This window comes from Melopsittacus undulatus, chromosome Z (assembly GCF_012275295.1).
Source record: "Melopsittacus undulatus isolate bMelUnd1 chromosome Z, bMelUnd1.mat.Z, whole genome shotgun sequence".
NCBI classification, from domain to species: Eukaryota; Metazoa; Chordata; class Aves; order Psittaciformes; family Psittaculidae; genus Melopsittacus; species Melopsittacus undulatus.
In genome coordinates this window covers 80,674,728-80,689,681 of record NC_047557.1, presented here as the reverse complement: position 1 = coordinate 80,689,681, position 14,954 = coordinate 80,674,728, and the positions used below count along the sequence as shown (strand labels likewise).

At 54.2% G+C, this 14,954-nt stretch overlaps 2 protein-coding genes across 3 annotated transcripts; both read left to right on the top strand.

The window, feature by feature from the left end:
* The first annotated feature begins 29 nt into the window (after positions 1 to 29).
* On the top strand, positions 30 to 8,471 carry LOC117435865 (uncharacterized). The gene is made up of 14 exons (XM_034073103.1): positions 30 to 1,385; positions 1,660 to 1,751; positions 1,962 to 2,072; positions 2,353 to 2,432; positions 2,820 to 2,928; positions 3,185 to 3,274; positions 3,859 to 3,963; positions 4,560 to 4,731; positions 5,199 to 5,290; positions 6,284 to 6,427; positions 6,587 to 6,991; positions 7,523 to 7,710; positions 7,798 to 7,935; positions 8,159 to 8,471. The coding sequence occupies exons 1-14, from the start codon at positions 1,343 to 1,345 to the stop codon at positions 8,469 to 8,471; spliced, it is 2,082 nt and encodes a 693-aa protein (XP_033928994.1). The 5' UTR covers positions 30 to 1,342.
* Positions 8,472 to 8,477: 6 nt separating this feature from the next.
* Positions 8,478 to 11,248, top strand: LOC117437893 (maestro heat-like repeat-containing protein family member 6). 2 transcript variants are annotated; one of them, XM_034072555.1, is made up of 7 exons: positions 8,478 to 8,587; positions 8,869 to 9,051; positions 9,215 to 9,370; positions 9,696 to 9,797; positions 10,196 to 10,298; positions 10,554 to 10,613; positions 10,918 to 11,248. In XM_034072555.1, exons 1-7 carry the CDS (start codon positions 8,507 to 8,509, stop codon positions 11,088 to 11,090), a joined length of 858 nt encoding a protein of 285 aa, XP_033928446.1. In that variant the 5' UTR covers positions 8,478 to 8,506; the 3' UTR covers positions 11,091 to 11,248. The 2 variants fall into 2 exon arrangements, with proteins under 2 accessions (XP_033928446.1, XP_033928448.1); XM_034072557.1 differs by lacking the exon at positions 9,696 to 9,797.
* Positions 11,249 to 14,954: the final 3,706 nt, after the last annotated feature.

The following is a 14,954-nucleotide window of genomic DNA, read 5'->3' as shown; positions in this document are numbered from 1 at the left end:
TAATGTCTTCCGAAAAAGTATAGCTTTTCTACTCGATACTATGTGCCTGGGCTAGGCTGGGTGTGGTTATGTCTGAAGAAGGAGCTTTCTCTCAAAGGGAGAACAACGTGCTCCAGCTGGGAGTGAAGCAGAGAGCTAGATCTGACTTGGAATGTTGCTTTGGCTGTTTTGTTTTCTCCTTTATTCCAGCTTATAGCTGGAAAGTTGGGATTTTTTTTTGTGGGTTTTTTTCTTTTTCTATTTTTTTTTGTGGCGCCACTCTGTTGTGCAAAGTGTTCTGTTTTCATGCCCAAAGGTAAAAGGGATGCCAGTAGTTGAAAACAAGTGGTGTGTAGACACAAGGTGTAGGGGGTAGACACAAAAGTGTAGGGGGTGATGCATGCTACTGGACCTGTTCTGTGGCATTGCTGTTGTTGCAGAGTTGAAGCATTGGTTTAGGATGTGGAAAGCCTGAGTCCATTTCCCCTTCAAGGGTTTCCACAGTTGCAGTTTTAGAGACCCTGGCATCTCTGAGAAAAGCCAGTTCTTAGTGCACAAGCATTTTCCTTGACACCTTGTGAAATCTTTGCTTCCAAAGACTTGTATGTACCTTTTTGTGGGAGGTGGCCTACTCACAGGATCATGTGGTATCTTGGGTGGGAACTGACTTCTAGAGGCTTCTGCTTGAACCTCGTGCTCAAAGCAGCATCAGACCAAGGTTCTTGGGGCTTTGTCCAGTCACATCTTCCTGGCATGAGACAGCACTGTCTCTCTGGGCAACCTGTGCATCTCTTTGCTGTCCTTATGAGGGAAAAGGCTTTTCCTTATTTCCAGTCTGAATGTCTCTCGAAGCCTCTTGTCTGTCATTATCCCACCATCCACTGCTGTGAAGAAACTGTCTCTGTCTTCATGTCCTCCTGTAGGTAGTGGAGGGTTGCTGTGAGGTCTGCCCTGAAGCTTTCTCCTCTACAGGCTGAATGAATGGCTTTCCCTCAGTCTCCTCTGAGGAGCTGGATGATCTGAAGTTCCTTTCCAGCCTGAACCATTCAGTGAAATTCTAGCTGTTAATGAAAAGAAGAAATAAGGTGGAAGAAAATGTGGTTTCTTGGTTACTTGAGTTGAGGGCCACAGCCAGGCGGGGCAACACATGGTGCTCCGCCCTGCAGCACATAGGTCACAATGCAGGCCAAGATACATTCCCTCCCTGGCCTGGGTGCTGCGTAACAGTGGGGCCCTCAGGGCAAGTAGTGTGCCCAGTCCCACAGGAACCAGGACTCTGAGGAGAGAAGAGCCAAGCAGCTTGTGCAGGAGCCCCTGCTGGGGCAGCTGGCGGTGACCATCAGTGGTCAGAAAGACCCAGGCAATGCCCATGGAGGAATCTCAGAGTGTCACCATCGATTACATAAGTAGGTATCAACAGGACCCCAGAGAATGGCCTTGGGGCACAGAACAGGGCAAGGAGAAGCAGGTGCATGGGCAGGAGGCAGCGGGGCTGCAGGGCTGGCACCTTTCTCACCCTGCTCCTGGCAGCATCTTGGAGGAGATGGACAGGGCATCAGCACCCTGGCCCAGGGTGTGCTGTGGGCACAGCAGCCGGGGCAGGGCTGGAGAGAGGACCCCATCTCTTCCCTCTACCTCCTACCCCTGCCTACAACTCTCCCCATTCTTGCTCTTCATCAGGTGTAGCTGCTGCTGCCTCTAGCATCCAGTTGCAGGATGAGGAAAAGGAGGCCCACGACTACATCATGGACTTTGTCAAAAGCACCAGAAGGGTAATGGCAGAATTTGTCAGCAAAGCTGTGCCAGCAGCTCCCAGATAGGTGCTGCCTACACACAGGCTCCTGAAGGGCTTCTGGCAGTGCAGAGCTGTTCCCCTCCTGGCCCCCTGCACCACTGCTGCAGCCCCTCAAGCCTTCACTCCTGCTGTCTGTACCATTGCCCCCTCACCCTTCTTCTCTGTCTCTCTTCTCCTGGACTGACAGGATCAGGACTCAAAGATGAAGTTTCTGGCCTCCATCGACATGCTCTGCAGAGCCTCAGTGCAAGGAAGGTACCAGAGCCCAACATCCCATGAGCTGCTGAGTAAACTGGAGGTGAGTGGCCCTCCCAGCGGGGCTAAGGGAAAGGAGCAGAGATGGCCAAGCACCGGACCGGTGATAAGGACAGCACTCAGGCATCTGGGCACAGACAGCGGAAGAGTAGGACAGGCCTTGTGGGAACAGCTCTTCCTGCCACTGGGGCCACTGCAGAGCAGGGGGCTGCTGTGGGTCCTGGAGCTGACTGGCAGACTTTGCCCACTCTGCAGACTGGCAGACCGGTGCCAGGCACTGGCAGCTGCTGTGCCCCGGATCCAGCCATGCTTTCCCTCTGCAGGCACTAATGCAAAACGAGACCTTCGACAGCATGGACACCATGATGTGGCAGCAAGCCCTGCTTGCCATCGCTGCACTGAGGTACCTGTCCCAGAGCCTGGCCAGGCCAGAGCCTCCCATGGGCCTGGTAGCACCAGGAATTTCCTGTGCTGGTGGTGTGGTCTTTGGGCCTCTGCTCTCCCACCTCTCAGCCCATCAGTGGGTCAGGCAGGATAGCGGTGGATGCTCCAGGGCTACCCGACGCCTCTTGGCTTTTCCTCTGAAGGAAGAGGCAGGAGATGGAAAGGGCTTCAGGGTTCACTGCCCAGGGCTGCCCTCTGTCCCTGACTCAGCAGAACGGGGGGAGGGAGGAGATGCCTTGCCTACCTTGTGTAGGTTCAACCGTGGGGACTGCTGGTCATAGTGTTTGTGGCCACCTTCCCCAGTGTAGAAACCCTTGCATCCAGCTGGCACTTTCTCTCCTTGCAGCAAATACAGGGAAAGTGTGCTGTATAACCACCTCTGCAAATACATAGGTGACACCTTCAGTTTTGTTGCAAGCGAGACGATCAGCCAGTGTACTCCATTCTACGACCAGGTAAATGTGGGCTGAGCTGCAGAGAGCCTGACAGCCTGTCCTTCTGCATGGTCCCCTCACTGACTTTGACTGCTGGAAGCCAACAGGAGAAGGAAGGCCAGGGAGACCCTGAGGCCTCCCCTGGGCACCAGAGCCTTTGGGCACCAGCTGAGGGCCACCTCAGGTGCAAGGCAGGCAAGCAAACTTTTTGCAAGGAAGAAGCATGTAACCTGCTGCATCTCTGTGTATCTGTGTCTGTCTATGTCTCTCCTTACAGATCCTGAAAACCCTTGACAGTGTGCTGGAGGCGCTGATACATGGTGCTTCACAGAAATCCTGCATCTTCATAACAGAGAAAATACTGCAGGTCAGGCGTTTACCAAGAGCAGAGCTCACGGGATGTCTTCCTTGCCTTACCCTAAATTGATGAGACCTTCTAAAGCATGCGCCCCCCAGGCCAAGGGGTGAAAAGAGTTTCTGGCACTGCTGAGCCACTGCCCTCACTGTCTGCCCTGTTCACGTTCTCCTCCCCATTTGCCAGCAGGGTGGGGATGCTCTAGGATACGGCCATAGTACAAGGTGCATAGTGCAATGGGAGCTCAGCCCTGAAGGTCTTCTCTTCTGGCCTACTCATGGGCCTGGCCTCCCTTCTGCAGCCCCTGCCAGAGGTTCTGGTCTTCTTGGAGAGGGAGCCTTTTTGGAGCTGCATGTGGAAGGGGGCAGAGGTGCCTTGGGGATGGGGTCTGGCAACTTCCCTGACTACAGCAAGTCACCAACAGCTGGCAGTGGTCCCCAGATCACAACATGGATGGACCCCATTCCAGGTCTTGCTCTGGACCATGGGAAACCTTGGCAGCACATTGCATAAACAGCATGAGATGCTTGACAGAACCCCTGCTCTGGGAGTCACTGTTGTTTCCCACGGCAAACCTGCAGCTTTTCCCTTTTCAGGTTCTGCTGCCCATCACGGCATCTGAGGACGTGGCTAAGCGCCGAAAGGCTGTAGGGTGGATTGTACGCCTCACCTACTTTTTATCGTCCTCTTCAATGCTGGAGGTAAGGAGCCTGTGATGAAGGTGACTTATGGCTACCGCTTGCCCCTTCCTGGTGCCACAGAGTAGCTGACCACTCTGGGCCCCCTTCAAGGGAAGCCTGGGTGCAGGACAGTAGGGGATTCAGCAAGGCTAAACCTTGCACCAGCATCTTTGGTCCTCTGTCTGGGAGCTGCACTCTGTCTTGTGCCTTTTCTCCCAGGAGCCAGTGCTGTCCCTGGCTGGGCATGAGAGCATTTTGCAGATGCAGCTCTGGCAGCCCTCCCTCCCCTGGAGATGGGGAGTCCTGCAGCTGGTGAAGGAGGGCTCTGTCAGCTGACTATGAGTCTGGAGGAGCAGCAGATCCAGGGTCTCAGTCTTCTTTCAGACACCTACCCCAGCCCAAGGGGCTCACAGGGCGAGAAGGCAGAACCCTTCCAGAGTTACCTTCATAGGGAGACAGCACAGTCCTTGCCCTGGCTTGACCGCCAGTGCAGTGCAGTGACCGTGCGGTGCAGCTGCTCACGTGGCACTTGGCCTGGGGGCTGCTCTTAGAGGTTAAGGCTTTCATCCCATCTGCCACAGCTTGGCCCTGCTACTGCCGCTTCCTCTTTCCCACAGCACTTCAATGCAGAATACGGCATGCGGCGCTTCTCCAGAAACAAGCCTCTGGATTTCCTAGGGCACGCAGTGGGGTACCTTGCCCTGTCCTGTGCTGAGGAGGACCAGGAGATCAGCTGCGGGGCTTTCCAGGCACTGTGTAACTTCAAGAGGTTCCTTCTGGTGCGACAGAGTAAGAGACACTGAGGCAGGCTGGAGCTTTCCAGCTGCAAGGGCCCAGGCAAGGTACCGCACTGCCCTAGCGCCCTCCTCTGCTAGAGGAAGGAGCAGCAAATGCCTCCGTCACTGGAGCAGGGCAGCAGCTGTGCAAACCGTAGAGCACACACAGCCTGCTACGGAGCAGCAGCTTGGGACCTGTCCCGAGAGCCCTTGAGCTGGAGAGCCAGTGGCTGCAGCATGCCTGGGCTTCTGTCCTCCTCCTGAGCAGAAAGCCAGACTGAACTCTCCTGCCCCTCTACAGCCTAAGAGGCTGTTTTCCTCTCTTCCCCTGATAAACGGGCCCACTACCGCCCTGGCACATCTCCAGCTCCCATGGAATGGAGAGCCAAGCACAGCTCTCCTTGACACTCTCACCTGCTGCCTCCAGCTCTCTGTTGTTCCTGCCACTGTTGTTCACACTGTGTTTCCCCTCCTGCCCAGGCTACTGTGTGAAACGTGAGGATACAGAGATGCCTCTGGAGCGGGAAGTTGTTAACAGCTTGTGGCCTATGGAGCTCAATGATGAAATGGCGGTAATAACCTTCTCTTGCTGGGGCTTTTGGCTGTGGGGCTAGCAGGACACTCCCATGAACCAGTGCCTTGGCTATTGTGGTGGATGGCAAGGCCTCCTGTGCTCCACGAGGGAGTAGGCAGAGGCTTTAACCCAGTGTCAGTGGAGCAGCTCTGGCCATCTTGGCCACTGGCAAGCTCTGGTTCCTGGCAGAGCCAGCACACTGTAGCTCTATAGCTCTTGCCCGTGGCTCAGCCCACCCCTCGCCTTCAGCCCACAGGGCAGCTCCCTCTACACGCTCTGAAGGTCTGACTAGGTAAAACCTAGTGTCAGAAATATTTTTTTAGTGATTCCCAGAATGAATTTAAGATGCAGATGAGGTCAAGCGCCACAGTTGGTCAGTTTGTTTATTATAAAAATATAATTCTTTTAAAAAGATTATTATAAAATATATAGTGATAGGACAGTTTGGAAAAGAGGACAGAAATTAAGCAAGCATTCAGAGTGCAGAGAGATGGTCACCACCATGGATCCAGTGGTGTCCTGAGGGCCCATATTCATCTTCCTTGTTGGGTGGCCACCTGGCAATTACCTTTGTCCCCTTTTATTACGTGTTGGGGGAAGTACCTCTGTTCGTAATGTCACGTACCGCACATTCCTAGTTGATCACATGCATCCACTTTTGCTGGTCTTGCAGCCAGCTGTCTGCACATGTCTGTCAGGAGTCCTTGAGATAATGGACAGCAATCTTTGAGACAGTGGACCTCAGTTCCTCATGCCAGTCTTTCACACCAATCTTTGAGGCAATGAACGGTGGAGCCTGATTTCAGTTCAGTCTCTCACACATGCTCCCGTGGCTGCAGTCACCCCAGAGCAGCCCCCAGTGCTGGCACTTGTCCTGGGGGTGGGCCAGCACTGCCCCGGCTGTGTCAGCCCAGAGCCAACCTGACTGCTTAGCTCTGCTCTGCCACCAGCGCCCTCAGGGTGACAACACTTCCCTCTCTTTCTCCCTTAGGAACCTGGGAACTTCTTACTCCCTTCCGAGAGGTACAACGTAGTCCTCACAGTTTTGAGCAACATGACACAAGAAAGAGTCTCTAACACCCAGGTGATTGCCAACACGCTGAAGACAGCCTTGATGTGCTTGAAGCTGACCAAGGTAAGCAGCATGCATCTGGACTGCCCTGTGCGTGTGCCCTCAGGGCACATGTCCAGTGGCCTTTGAGGCTGGCAAGGAGTGACAGGAGAGGAACAGTCCTTGGGGGCAGCAGGGGCCGTGGCTGCACTGCACCCAGCTCCACACTTCTGCCTCCGCCAGGTGGATGACTACATGCAGATCATCTATAGGCAGCTGATGCTTGTTACCAGAAGGTCGCTGTGGGACATCCTGATGCAGACCCTGCTCCAAATGGCCCAGCTGCACTCTTGGGATGTGACCACTAGCCTGCTGTCGATTTCCATCACTGGTGACATAGACATGGCCCTTCAGCTTCAGGCGAATCCTAGGACCTCTGAGAACTGCCAAGACAAAACTTGTTATGGCCAAGATGGCCCCACTGATTCTGATCTGTGGCATCGCACCACTACCGGGGCCATGTGGAACGCGCTGGCATGTGAGCCCAGCATTTCGGGCAGAATACTGAAGTCGCTGGTACTGATCCAGCACACAAGCATGTTGCAGAGCAACTTCAGGACAAACTGCAACTGCCACGTATTGCTGACTGTGAGTGTCCGGATGAGGCCTGGTCTGCCCTGCCTGGGGCTGTGCACCCCTCACCAGCTCCTCCTCCCCTCTCCCTCTGCTCCGAAACCTGGACCTCCAAAAGGTCACTGAGGGCTTCAGGGCTACAGCCAGGCAGGGCAGCACATGCTGCTCGGCCCTGCGGCAGACTGGCAAGCAGCCTGCCCCTGCTGCCCTTGGGGGTCCTCCTCCCTCCCCACCTCCTGCTGCTTGGGCAGCCAGGAAGCCTGAGGGGAAGAGCAGGCTGTGGGGCTGGAGAAGGTGAGTGCAGCGTAGCCAGCATGGGCTATGGGGCTGGCTGAGCTCTTCCCTCAGGACCATCAAAGCTTATGTGTCCATGCTAGAAATGGGCACCAAGCCCTGAATGCCACCACAGGGGAGCTCCAGGCCATGCAGCTGGCTGGACTCTGTCCTGGCATCTCCCTCCAGTCAGCGCAGCTCCTGAACCCCCTAGCCCCAGGCATGCTGCAGGGACATCTCTGCAGTGAGAGTGTCCCTGGGTGTTTTCTGCAGATAACTAATGTCATGCGCATGGCCTTCCTGGTGCCTTCCAACCAAAGCAACATAAGGAAACATTTGGAGGAGCTCTTCATGGCACTGGTCTTGCAGATCTCCTTCACCACCAAGAGCCCACAGGAGGGCTGCTGCTGCTCTAAGATTTTGAATAAGGAGGCTGAGGATCGTGTAGTCAACCGTCGCAGGTACTCTGCTCCTGTACCCCGGTGTCTGCCCTGGGCCAGAGCCAGGGCCACGCTTCCACACGTGACCATGCTTTGCTCTGCATGCAGGTGCGTGGTGAGGACCATGCAAGCTTTCTTCCATTTTCTGGGTGGTGACTCCCTGGTTGAAGACATCAAAGGGGAGGGTGCTTGGGACATGCTCATGAGCCCCTACGACTACCCCAGTGGCATCAGGGTCCTGAGTAGGTAAGAGCTTTGTCAGCCATCCTTGCGTCTGCTGCTGTTTCCCCACTGGAGGGAAAGGGTCCCCTGCATGATCCTCTTCAGCACAGGTGGTGGGGTGCAAGCCGCCAACACAAGGTGCAGATGGAGCCGTGACTTGTGTGGCCAAGCCGTGACTTGTGTGGCACCATAGGCCCAGAGAGCTTTGCCTGTCTCAGTGCTGCCAATGCCTTCTTCCCCCTGCTAGAGTGCTGAAGCATAAAGAACGGGCCAGCTGCACCTCCATATGTGAAGAGGCGGTTGGAATCATACGATCGCATGAGGACATCTGTGCCATTATTGTCTTCATTGAGGTGGGCCTGGTGGCAAGTATTTCCTCTTCAAGAGCAGGCAGGGGGAAGCTGGGCCACATGCATGAGGCAGAGGGGAGGTGGCAAGGGTGCCACTGCCTCCCGTCTGAGCTGTGCCCAGCTCTGGTGCCTTGCCCTGGGCCTTCCAGGAGCTCTGCGGCTCTCACTCTGCTCTGGGTGTGTTTCAGCTCCTGGACTGCACCAGGCTGAAGACTGACGATAGCCTCATCCTGTATGTCCTCCACATGCGGCTGCGTAGCGAGAGTTCAGTGCTGCGCAAGGTAGCGATCACAAGCCTCGCCACGCTGTCTGAGAAACCTAAGCAGGTGAGCAGGGGCAGCCAGGCTCAGTGAGGGCATCTGCCTGGGCAGCAGGTGGTTGTGTGCGCAGCGGTGTGCTTGGGCTGTGCCAGGAATCAGGAGTGGTGAGAACTGTGCCCACTGCCCCCACTGCCCTGTTCAGCAGCCCCTCAGCCACTGAACACAAAAGGCAGGGCATTGGGCTGTGCTGCACATGGGGAGATCTCTGTCTGCCCCTCTGCAAGCGGAGTGGTTTTGCTGGTGCTGTCCTCCTCAACTGTGTCACCAAGAAAGCGTGTTTCACATAGGCAAAGGCTATGTCTCTGCAAGGCCTGCTGCCAGCCGTTATGCAGCAACTGCAGGATGATGACTGCGACGTCATGAAGGCCGCCCTGACTGTCCTCAGCAACATCCTCTGCGTGGTAGACAGGCAGACGGCTGGCCCCATTGCTCTGCAGCTGCTCAACATGCTCCTGCCACTCTTTGAAAATGTAAGGCAGCGAGAGAGCCCCTTGGGTGGCATGTGTGTGTGGCTCAGGGATGGTGCATCCCTCTCCATGTGTGCTCACTGGCCTGTGAGTGGTGGTTCTTCTCACTTCAGTGGCTTGGAGAAGCGAGGGCTGAGGTCCTCTCCTCTTACTTCTCTCGTCCTAGGCGAGCAGCTGCGTGCGAAAGCAGTCCATCCTCCTCAGCAGAGATGTGATGAGGGTTTCATTCAGGTCTCACAAAAAGCAGATGAGGAAGGATGTGCACAGAAGCCTCCTGCCCTTGTTCTTCCACCTGCATGACAGTGACTCAAGTGTGGCTCAGGTGGGCATTTCTGAGCTCTTTGAATGTGCTGCATCTGGAGCCCTCTCAGAGCCCCTTCCTGCCTGCAGCCGCAGAGCTGGCAGCCCGTGTGAAGGGGGATAGGGACATACCCTACACCTGCCCTACCACATCCAGCATCGCCCAGCAGCAGTGCTGGCCATAAAGACCTGAGCACTGGAGGCCCTGTGGGCTTTCCAGCAGCACCTGCAGGTGCCTAAGGCCAGGTTTTGACCCCAACCCTTGCTGCCCTCATACTCAGCCCAGGGATCTCCAGGTCCTCTTTCCTGGGTAGAGGTGCCATCTCCCTGTCTCTGCTGCTCTGAAGGCCTCCAAGGAAGCTGTCGTTGAAGCTGCCAAGTTCCTGAGGTGGCAGCAGCTCCAGAAGCTGTTGCAGACAGAGCAGATATGGGGGGCTGCCAAGTGCATGGTAAGGATGTCCCCAAAGCCCTGCAAGCCAGCCTGGAGAAGCCTCTCTCCCCCAGTCCCCAGCACATGGGGCTAGCAGCTTTCCCCCTGCCCTCCATGGCAGCCCTGTGCTGCCTGCCTGCAGGGCACAGGGGTCCCATTTCCCCCCCCTCCCCCGCCCCCCCCCCCCCCCCCCCCCCCCCCCCCCCCCCCCCCCCGAGTCCAGGGGTTCCCCACTGGCCTTTGGTGGCAGGGTGGCACTGCAGCACCCTGGCCAGGGAGCATGCTGCCCTCTGCTCCCTCCAAACCCTGGCACCAGCTAGCTGCTGGCTGGGCATTGCAGGTGTCCTGGCAGGGGAGGCCAGTCCTGGGTGCAGGGGGAGTGTCTGTGTCAACTCTGTCCCTGTGTGCTCGCTCTAGCTGAAGAGAAGCAGAAGGAGGTTGGAGGAGTACCTGCATCAGAGCCTGCTGTATCAGCAGAGCCCACAGGAGCCCTTGCGCGAGGCGGCCGTCAGGTTCATTGGTGAGCCACAAGCTGCCTGGGGGTCCCTCACTGCACCTCAGCAGCTCAGCCCCAGCCATAGCTACTGCCAAATCCACCAGGCAGCTGCAGAGCCCCAGCTGCCCGATGTGACTGATGTGGGGCTGGGTCCCTCATGACCACTTCACGCTCCAGGAGCTACCCCGGGCTCAGCCTTGCCCAGCGGGCCAGTGGGGGTGAACTGGGCTGCTGGGGTGGTCAGGTCAGCAGGATCTGTGACTGGCTGTGTGTGCCTAGGGCTCGCTGGGCAGCATCTGAAGGATGGGCGCAAGGAGAAGATCCTGGTCATTAATGAAGGTGAGGGAGGGCAGTGGGGTGCCTGTGGGTAGGAGGAAAGGCCCTGGGTAGGGAGCTATAATCCCTGGCCTGGCCTAGGAGGGCTCTGCGCCCTCTGTGGGTGAGGGATGGCGTGGGCAGAGTAGAGAGATTTGAGGAGCACGTGGGACACTGGTGGGCAACACCTTCCATCTAATCCTGGTACCCCTGCCTCCCTCCTGGCTGTGGGAATTGCTGTGGGGTGGGAGTGGCCCTGGCTAGAGGGACTCTTCAGATCCCCTGCAGATCTGGGCTGTGACAGTGGCTCTGTTCCTTTCCATCGCAGCCCTTCAAAACATGGAGAATGACAGCAGCCCCTTGGTCTCTTCCCTGGTGCTCAAAACGAAGCAGATGCTGTATGATGCATGTGAAGAGCCTTCGTCCAGGTCCTTCCTGGCGGCACTGTGGTGCTGCCTCCGGAGGGCAGAGAGAAGGAGGATCCCTAACCAGCTGGTCTGATCCAGGGCACTGAAGTGGAAGAGCTTCCTATGAGATTCTTCCTCCAAGTGCAGGGAAACAGCAATAGATTGTTTTCTGTTGACATTTTTTATTATGTCAACATAATGTTTGAAAGAAAATTTTTATTAAATTTTCTACTGAAATCACTTTTCTATCCACCTAAGATATACTGAGTGTTTGTTACATACTGTGCACCTGCAATTGGTAGCCACAGTTCATAGTTATTGTATCTTGGGCCTGGGACAAAGTGCCCCTCTTAAAACAAACAGGAACAACCAATCTTTGTTGTGTTTGAAGGATCCAAGGAGAATGTCCAGGATTGGTGGCACCAAAGGCTGAGTTATTTTGACAGCCTGGCCAGGTCAGCAGGTCCTTTGCAACCCTAGCTGTTCTATGGTTCTAGATTTACTAAACAACGACTGAAAATACATGCAGGAACTTAATCAGTGTTTTCCTGTCTGGCATCTGTGTTCATCAGAACACTCCTGTTCATCAAGAGCTGTTAACAGTCAGGTGCTGAACTGAAGATGACACCTTATCTAGAAGAGGCATCTCCAGGCCAGTAAAATGCATTTTGGCTTGCCCAAAAGGGGTGGCCCTGTTCTCTCTTCCCGAAATGTAGCTTTTCCCTTTTTCTCACTGGGGAGAAAATTGAACCTTATCCCCAGAAATGCAAATCTTTCTTTTTATTTGGGAAAGACTTAGTCTGTCTGGGAAGACTGCAAAGCAGAGACAATTTACAGAAATAACATGTTCCACCAGCGTCTATATGCAGGCACGGAGCCATCTTGTGTGTGGCGGCAAGCCCGGGGGCCATCTTGTACGTGGCAGTGCCCAGTGGCTCTGCCCCTGCTCCAGTCTCTAGCGGCGTTCGGATTTTCTTGCCTAGAGGGCCTACTGCTGAGCGTGTGGCTGGAGCCGAGAACAGCTCTTTATCTAATGTCTTCCGAAAAAGTATACTTTTCTACTCGATACTATGTGCCTGGGCTAGGCTGGGTGTGGTTATGTCTGAAGAAGGAGCTTTCTCTCAAAGGGAGAACAACGTGCTCCAGCTGGGAGTGAAGCAGAGAGCTAGATCTGACTTGGAATGTTGCTTTGGCTGTTTTGTTTTCTCCTTTATTCCAGCTTATAGCTGGAAAGTTGGGATTTTTTTTTCTTTCAAATTGTCCTAAAGTGAACTGCCTTTACCATAACTGTAGAAGTCACATCCACAGCTCATAAAGACCGCAGCCCATGTGAAGACCCTTCCATGGAGCATGCATAGTGATTAGAATCATAGGATCACAGAATCATAGAATGCTTTGGAAAGGTCCTTAAAATCATCCCCCTGCCATGGGCAGGGACACCTCACACTAGAACATGACGCTCAAGGCCCAGTTCAACCTAGCCTTGAACACTGCCAGGGATGGAGCACTTACCACTTCTCTGGGCAGCCTGTTCCAGTGTCTCACCCCTTTCACAGTAAAGAACTTCCTCCTTATATCTAACCTGAACTTCCCATGTTTAAGTCTAAATCCATTACCCCTTGTCCTGTCACCACAGTCCCTGATAAAGAGTCCTCCAGCATCCTTGTAGGCTCCCTTCCAATACTGGAAGGCTGCTCTGAGGTCTCCACGCAGCCTTCTCTTCTCCAGGCTGAACAGACCCAACTTTCTCAGCCTGTGTTCATACAGGATGTTCCAGTCCCCTGATTATCCTCATGGACTCCTCTGGACTTGCTCCAACAGTTCCATGTCCTTTTTCATAGAATCATAGAATAGTTAGGATTGGAAGTGACCTCAAGATCATCTAGTTCCAACCCCCCTGCCATGGGCACAGACACCCCACACTAAACCATATCACCCAAGGCTTCATCCAACCTGGTCTTGAACACTGCCAGGGATGGAGCATTCATGAGGACACCAGAACTGCACACAATGCTCCAAGTGAGGTCTCACAAAAGCAGAGTATTGGGGCAGGATCACCTCCTTCAACTTTCTGGTTGCACTCCTTTTGATGCAGCCCAGGATATGGTTCCCTTTTTGGGCTGTGAGAGCACACTGCTGGGAATGAGACATGAAATATTACAATTATATGTATATTATAAGCGATCACTGTCCCTGGGACTGTACTACCTGTGCCTTTTGTGTATGAATGGAATGAGAAGGCTGTTAGACTTGTGGGACAGTCCACTGAGAACCCAGGCCTGAATTAACAGGATCTCTAGTGAGTGTGTCAAATTGGTTTACATCACACCAGGCACAAATGGATTTTCAGGCAACAGATGCACAGAGAACCTATAAACTGTGTTCTTAGCTGTGTGGCTTGAGATTCAAAGTCTGCTATAACTGTTCAGAACCCCTTTTCTTGAGTGTCTGGGCTCGTCACCACTCCTGAGCCACTAGCTATACTCACAGGCACAAAGTGTTCTCAGGACCTGCCCCGTAAATGCACTCTGTCTTGGAAAATCACAGATCAGTGGCAAAAGCTTGTGACGACATGATCTGGGCAAGGTTAAGGGAATGTGTGCTTCCCTGCGTGAGTCTGGAAGTCAGCTCCAGTGGGATGAAACCAGCCTCTCGTGCCAGACCTGAGGGTATTTTGCTCACAGACTCAGTCCTACTCCTGTAGATCATATCACTTTGTGCAGCCTGGTGACAAAATGCTTTTGCACTACATGAGCCAGCAGCAGCCTGGTTCTACAAGCCTGTTCACTTTACAGGTCACAGCCCATAGGGCATGGAACTTATGGCTGCCTTTCGGAAAGGTGCTGGCTCCTCAGTCTCTGACACTGACAGTCAGCCACTGACAGAGGCTGTCAGTGCACTACGTCTTACTGGTGCCCTATGTGACAGGAATCAGCTCAGAGCCACAGGGTTTCTGAGGCTGGAGGAACCTCCATACACCACCTTGTCCAACCTCTGCCCAAAGCAGGGTCACCTGGAGCCATTGCCATGTCCATCTGGGATTAGGTATCGCCACAGATGGAGGCTTCACAATCTCTTTGGACAACTGGTTCCACTGTTCAGCCACCCTCAAAGTGAAAAAGTGTTTTTCTTCCATTTTGGTGGAATTTTCTGTGTCTCAGTGTGTGACCACCACCTTGCCACTGGACACTGTTGAGAAGAGCCTGGCTTCTGCATCTCTGTTCTCCCATCAGATATTCATACACAGTGATAGGTCCTCCTGAGCCTTCTTTTTTCTCAGCTCCTGCACTGGTAAAAGCTATGTCGCCAGGCCAGGCACAGATGGGAGTGCACTTGAGCCTGCTGCTGACACCCATAGCTTCCTCACCCATATTGCCCCATCTCAAGTGCTACTCAAATCCATGTGTCCTGCATCACAGGATTGTGTGCTTGATTTTCAAAAGGCAGGAGTTTCATGAGCACAGGAACAAATGGATCATGATTTCCTGTAAGGCTCTGCCTTGTGGATGACTGTGTTTGGTGTTGAAGAAGGTGTGGGTCTTGCTGAAGTGTTCCCAGGGGTGAGGATGGAGGGGTGAAGGAACTGACCACATGTCTGACTTCACTGTGTGATGTGGCCCGTCCCTCCTTGGGACACTGGCAAGGTTCTGGCCCTCTACATGTCCACCTTTTACACTGACAGCTGTAGGAGTGTGGCTCAAATCTCCAAACACAAGAGTACAAATCAAAGCAGTCCAGCTTTTCCAAATCCTTGTGGTTTTTTTTTTAAACCGTCAGGTTGGAGAGGGAAGGAGGAGAGAGCACTCAATGCCATTTGAGTTGTGGTACCTTACCTTCCAGTGTGGGGCCATCAGGAGTGTCTGCCCACCCCCTTTTTCCCTGCATGGATGACTTCTATCCACCTGTGCTGATTCTTCCCAAAAGTGCATGAAACCTCCATCCACTTTCATCCTAGCCT